A 6,729-nucleotide genomic window follows, 5' to 3' on the forward strand; every position below is an offset into this window, starting at 1 on the left:
TGCTAAATTTCCAGAAAAAGTCACCGTCCAAAGCCGCAACTTTAGGTTCAATATTTGGATGAACAAAGAAATAGGTAAAAAATAATTTGAAAAATACCAGATCTGGAAAATTTCCAGAAAACAGATTACCGCAAGAACCAATAGGAGAACTTGGATTGCAGGAGATCAAACCATCGGAAGGACTTAAAACTTGGATTGAGTCTGCTGTATGTTGAGATTAATTGATCCTCACAAATTGATCCAAATCAGCTGGTTCAATGAGAAGTAATTTAAGATTCCAAAATTCTGGAATCAAACTCCAGAATTAGCAATCGCAGGCCTGGTATGCTCGAATAATGATAAATTGCAGGAGGATAATCTTCAAATTTTCATAAGAGTTTGGTTTGATTTTAGTTCAATCGAGCAACCAACCCAAGACTTCTTCTTCTTCTCCGATGCAAGGCTCGTCTGGAATGGCGGTGATTAAGTTGCAGGTCAAGTGAGGAACGGATTTGAGTGGAAGAAGAATAAGAACAAGCCAAAACGAAGGAGGAGATGGAGAAGAAGAAGATGATAGCAAAAGGGTAATATGGTCATTTACTAAATGGTGCATGGCAAAACATAGAAGGGTAATAATGTAATATAGCTATTTTCAAAAATTTAACTACTAACCGTTTAAACTTAACGGCAAGAACTTATTTGTAAGCCTCCCAATCATAAGGGGAGTGCATATAAAAGGAGAAACTAAGGGGTGGTTTGTTATTGTTTCAAACTACAGAAGGGTGCATGTAATTTGATCTAATTAATATTAGATCATATATATATATATATAAGTGGAATCCACCATTGGAGATAGAAGTCATTATAAACAGAAAGAGAAGATCAAAAGTAGGGAGAAGAAGACATTAACATTATGGGTGCAGAGGAGCCACAGATCAGGGAATGCCACCCTTTATTGAGAGGTGGAAGAAGAATTGACAGTTACAGTCATGGGCTTTCTTCATCTCAAATGGAATCACTCTCTGCCATTTGTGAGACTTACATACCTCCTGTCCCCTCAGAAGATCCTCTCCACGTGGGTAGCAAAGAAGTCCCTTCCAGTAAAGCTGTTCAGTCATTCTTCAATGCTTCTGCTTCTCAGAAGCCAATCCCTGATGAGGTGATTCATTGATTTCCATGTACTTGTCCTTTTTCATATTCTTTCCCCATTAATTAAAAATTAAAATTCTCTTTTGTTAATGAAACAGAGTAATTCTCTTTAGAGTTTCTGTTCATAATGGTGTTTTCTTTTAATGGAGAACAGGTTGCTGAGATGTTGGTGAAGAAGGGTGAACCAGAACCAGTAGCCTTAGTGCGAATTGCTCTATGGCTTCTATCGACCAGATTAGGGACTCTGTTTCTATGTGGGACTCTCTGTTTTGGATCGGAATGGCCATTTATTCACAAGTTCTCTGAAATGTCATTGCAGAAGAGGGAAATGGTTCTGAAGAACTGGTCAACAGCAAGGTTCTTAGTCCCTCTCAGAGGAGTATTTCTGTTGACCAAAGTTTTCTGCTTCTTCACCTTCTTCTCAAGGGTAAGTTCTTACTCACCCCATTACAAATTTTCTTTCTTTTATGCCTCTCTCGCCATGGTTATTCCTGATCTTCTTCCCCTATTCTCTAAGTAGAGTTTATTGGGTCTGGTTATGAACCAAGTTGCAGAAAACTAATTTGTCTCTGTAATTTAATTTAAAAAATGAACCATGTTGCTTTTTCTGAGCTGGTTTTTTTTTTTTTTGTTTCTTCCTTTCTTTTCATAAAAGGGGTTGCTTCCACTTCCAAAAGCATTGCCGTTATATGCTGCAATCATTCATGTAACTTGTCGTTATCTTCTTTAGGCAGAAATAGTCTGGCATGGGGGTTTACCTTCTTTTGAATGAGCCGTTTACATGTCATCTTCAAAAAAAGGTTTGAGTGCAGGAATTATATTCAGCAAGTCTCCTTGGAGGAAACACCATTTTTCTTTTTTAATTCTTCACTCTTTCTATATATTCACTTTCTGTAAGAACTGAAAATTACATGGGCTCAAGTGAAATCTGTTTGTTGTTCTCTGTACAAATCTCTCTCTCTACATGGTTGGAATTTTTTTTATTGTATAGGCTTTCTATAGAACTGGAGAAGAGCTGAATTTTACAAGGTTTTAACTTGGCTTTCTTTCTGTGGCCATGTTGCAGACTAATGAAAAATCAGAAAACCCAGCTTGGGATGCAATGGGATACCATGTAGAGACTGATGAGAACTCGAACAGAATCCGGAAGGAAAGACCTCTTGAGAAAGGAATAGTAGAAACTATGAATGAAACTGATTCAACTCTTATTAGATCTCTTACACAAAAGGGATTGAAAGTCACTGAAGATCCACAACAGAACCTCTACAATATTGAATGTGATGTTGTCATTGTTGGTTCTGGTTGTGGTGGAGGAGTTGCAGCTGGAGTTCTTGCACGTTCAGGTCAAAAGGTCATTGTCCTTGAGAAAGGAAATTACTTTGTAACTGAAGACTATTCATCTCTTGAGGCCCCCTCTATGGATCAGCTATATGAAAAGGGTGGGTTTCTATCATCTGATGATGGGGGAATGACGATATTTGCAGGATCAACTGTGGGTGGTGGTTCAGCTGTGAACTGGTCTGCCTCGATCAAAACTCCAAGTTCTGTGCTCAAGGAATGGGCTGTGGATCATAAGCTTCCTCTCTTTGGGAGTTCAGACTATCTCTCTGCCATGGATACTGTATTTACCAGGCTTGGTGTCACAGAGAATTGTACAAAGGAAGGACTCCAGAATCAAATCCTTCGTAAGGGGGGTAAGAATCTTGGTCTGAAAGTTGAATCAGTTGCTCGGAATTCCTCGGAGGAACATTACTGTGGGAATTGCAATTATGGATGTAAAACAGGAGACAAAAAAGGGACTCATGTTACTTGGCTGGTTGATGCTGTTGATCATGGTGCAGTGATCTTATCTGGATGCAAAGCAAAGAGGTTCATATTGGAAAGGAATGAGCACAATCACAGTAAAAAGATGAAGTGCTTGGGACTAATGGCCACAACATTGAATTCAAACATCACAAAGGAACTACGTATCAAAGCTAAAGTAACAGTATCAGCATGTGGATCACTCTTGACACCACCATTAATGATCTCTAGTGGACTCAAGAACCCGAACATTGGCAAGAACCTTCGTCTCCACCCTGTTTTGTTGGCGTGGGGATACTATCCAGACTCAATCTCAGGTCTGAAAGGGAAAACATATGAGGGTGGAATTATCACATCTTTGTACAAGGAAGTGGCAGAAAATTCCAGAGTTAAATATATCATCGAAACCCCTGCAGTTGGCCCTGCTTCATTCGCTTCATTGTCTCCATGGGTGTCTGGACGCGATATGAAGGAGAAAATACTGAAGTATGCAAGGACTTCTCACATCTTCGCACTCGTCAGGGATCAGGGTTCAGGAGAGGTCAAGGCTGATGGAAAGATAAAGTACAAGCCTAGTCAATTCGACAAAGAGAACCTTACTGCAGGACTGAGGCAAGCCTTGAGGATTTTGATTGCAGCTGGAGCTGTTGAGGTGGGTACCTTCAGGAATGATGGCCAGAAAATCAAATGCAAAGGGGCGAAAGAGGAGGAATTGGAGGAGTTTTTGGATTCAGTTGCAGCAGTGGGAGGTCCAATGTCAGGGGAAAAGCATTGGGACACCTACTTTTCTGCCCATCAGATGGGGAGTTGTAGAATGGGTGTAACTCCAGAAGAAGGAGCAGTTGATGAGAATGGTGAGAGTTGGGAAGCAGAGGGCCTATTTGTTTGTGATGGAAGTGTTTTGCCCACTGCAGTTGGAGTCAATCCCATGGTCACCATCCAATCCACTGCCTACTGTCTGTCCAAAAAGATTGCTGAGACTATGAAAAAGGTCAAAATTAATGGGAATCACTGATCCATTACTCTGTTTTCCTTCTTTGTTTTTGATAGTTTTGATATATGTATGCTTTTTTTTTTAAAGTTAGCAGAGTGGATGTACCAGTAGAAATAAGAAGTAATATTTATGATGTGTTCAAGATAACTTTGGTTTATCATGTTCATCTCGATTCATAAATATTTGTAACAATGTTAATGCAAGTCCTCTTCCTTCCTTTCAAGTTTCCATTTTTTTGTCTTCCCTTCTTCTCATGTGCCTTTTTAATAAGTTCTTCCAAGTTTGGACTTCAGATTACTAAGGGGACCTTAGATTACATAGGAAACAACTATTGCACTATGGTTCTTACAAATAAGGAAAATGGTAATCGAAACAGATAATTTCTTTCTGTTGTCTCTTGAATTCTTGTAGTTGATCCAAAGTTTGCCCTGCTCCGACATTGTTTTGGTGGCGACCTGAAAGGAAAATTTTGTGAGCTACAATCACGGATCGTTTGGGGGGTTGGGGGAGTGTAAAACCTAACACGATGCAAAGAAGAATGAAAATCGCAAACACAATCACACAATGCACACAAGGATTTACGTGGTTCGGCAAGGTTGCCTACGTCCACGGTGAGATGGGATCTGTTTCACTATCAATGGAGAATAGGGTTACAGTCGTTCGTTCCTCACACCTCTCAGATTTTGCAATATAGAGAAAGAACTCTCGCTATAGATTTATAGCGAAACCCTATACAGAAAATTTACCGAAATACCCATATAGTCCATCAAAATTGGGGAGTGACCCACAACAGTCCATCATCAAAAGTCAAGACACCAAAACCTCAACAGGGGAGTGACCCAACTTGGAGGAGTATTTCTTTGTTTTATTGTCTTGTTGTGTAAGCAAGAAAGAGATGTGAGATTTTGGGATTTTTGAGTTAGGGTTTTCTGGGGAGAGTTCTTGCTGCGACCTTTGGGTATTCTTGAGAGATCTCTACTGTAATTGTTCTTCCATTACATAGTGAATCATCTTGAGCTTCACCCATAGATGTAGCACATCACATTTGTGTGTGAACCACGTTAAATCTCTGTGTCATCTTTGGTTGAATCTGTTTTGTTTTTTCGTATTTCTTGGTGTTTGCGTGAACACTTTCGACTTGACTCATGTATCAGAAAAACAGTTGTTTGAACTGTCAATATAATATCATCCTAATCCTTGTGTTTAAGCCTATGTGAAATAAATAAACCCTTCTATAAGAAAGATATCCACAAGCAACTGATGAACCTTAGCAAAAACCATATAGTCAAAACTGAGTTTGGAGTTGCCAACCAATAATCTACTTTTGGATTCCAATGGAAAAAGCCTAAGAAGATCACCTAGGAAATCCTTCTATTGCACTCCAAACCCCTTAAAATAGGTGGTGACATGTCTCCTCTGCATCCATATGTGAAAATGTTTTTATGGTTGAGTCTGTGAAACTCTAGAACAGCATACATAGATCCAGAACTTTTTGTTGATAAAGTGAAACAAGTTAAGAGATTTGGTTGTTGAGGAAGAAGGTGATGACAATTGTAAACTTTTCCAGCAAATCCCAGCCTCACAGTGGATGATACTCAAAGATTTTTCCAAGTCAAGTCCACCCTAACTACCAGAAAGATCATTGGTCCCCCTCTAGCCATAACTCATGCATGTAAGGTCAATGTTTAACTAGTTAAACTTAAAGTAATCTTTTAGTAATTTAATTTTCAACTATCTAAACCCACTAGAATTGACTAGTTCCTAAAAATTAAAATCATGATCCACATATATGGCAACTGAACTTAAAGGAAGACCAAAAACAAATAAATATAAGTTTGAATTCAAGTTTGTGGCCATAAAATTACTATCCATTTTTATGTTTTTAAAAATAAATCATTTGTTCCCATTCAAAGTTGAGAGAGCGCACAGTAATGTCTAGAGTATCGGCAAACATGCAAGGACATACACGAGATATGTATCAATACAAAAAAGAGTATTTGATTGAAGGGAAAAAGATCCCTGTTTGGTGGTGTCTCCTACGCCTTCTCACAGGGCACTGTGAAATGGTGCCCCTGCCCCTAGATGGATATCTAGAGGCGCTCCCCCATTGACCCATACACTAGAATCATGCAACCAAGTAGTGATCTCATGCCTTGATTGAATTAGACTTTGAAATTCAACATATGGTTAGGGACACGCCACAATGTACGATTGGGTGGCATTCTTTCTCCCTAGAAATAATTATGAAAAAGAGAAGGGTGTGAGACCTGTTCACCATCACTTCCAAGTGACACAGGAGAGGAGTGGCGCTCATTAGTAGCTGCCAATAGAGACTATTGCCTTTTCAACCATTATTGACTAATTACATAAAAATATATGAGAAACGTCTCTCTAAGCAAGCGGCATAGCCTACGCTTCCTCACATGGTATTTTTATTAATATTTTGGCATAGGCTACTCCACACGCTCAGAAAACCCTCTCCCAAAAAATATATAGGATATTATCCAATGTGATTATAACACTTTAATCAATTAAATCAATCCCCAATTGTTTAATGTGACAACAATTCATTAAAAAAAAGGAAAAGGGGAAACATATCAAATCACACCAATTAAAAATAATCTCCTTCTTGGGGTGATGGGTCCAATGCATGAATCACAAACTATCAAACTCGTGAAGCATCAAAGAAATTGAATGTAATACTATTCAATTCATAGTGGTTCTGAATCCCGGGTCAGCTAAGGAGCTGAAGCATTTACAAACTTTTTCCTTGAAAAGACTTGGGACGAAAATTATATGTAAGG

The 6,729-nt window shown here is 38.9% G+C and overlaps 1 protein-coding gene across 1 annotated transcript; it reads left to right on the plus strand.

The window, feature by feature from the left end:
- Positions 1-823: 823 nt before the first annotated feature.
- On the plus strand, positions 824-4,157 carry LOC122656856 (long-chain-alcohol oxidase FAO2-like). The gene is made up of 3 exons (XM_043851534.1): positions 824-1,138; positions 1,283-1,555; positions 2,195-4,157. The coding sequence occupies exons 1-3, from the start codon at positions 893-895 to the stop codon at positions 3,944-3,946; spliced, it is 2,271 nt and encodes a 756-aa protein (XP_043707469.1). The 5' UTR covers positions 824-892; the 3' UTR covers positions 3,947-4,157.
- Positions 4,158-6,729: the final 2,572 nt, after the last annotated feature.

The sequence above is a fragment of the Telopea speciosissima genome, chromosome 3 (genome assembly GCF_018873765.1).
Source record: "Telopea speciosissima isolate NSW1024214 ecotype Mountain lineage chromosome 3, Tspe_v1, whole genome shotgun sequence".
NCBI lineage: Eukaryota > Viridiplantae > Streptophyta > Magnoliopsida > Proteales > Proteaceae > Telopea > Telopea speciosissima.

Coding starts and splice junctions, on each gene's coding strand:
- LOC122656856 (XM_043851534.1), top strand. CDS start 893: ATGGGTGCAGAGGAGCCACAGATCAGGGAATGCCACCCTTTATTGAGA. Junction 1,139..1,282: donor AGAAGCCAATCCCTGATGAG/GTGATTCATTGA, acceptor AATGGAGAACAG/GTTGCTGAGATGTTGGTGAA. Junction 1,556..2,194: donor TCTTCACCTTCTTCTCAAGG/GTAAGTTCTTAC, acceptor GCCATGTTGCAG/ACTAATGAAAAATCAGAAAA.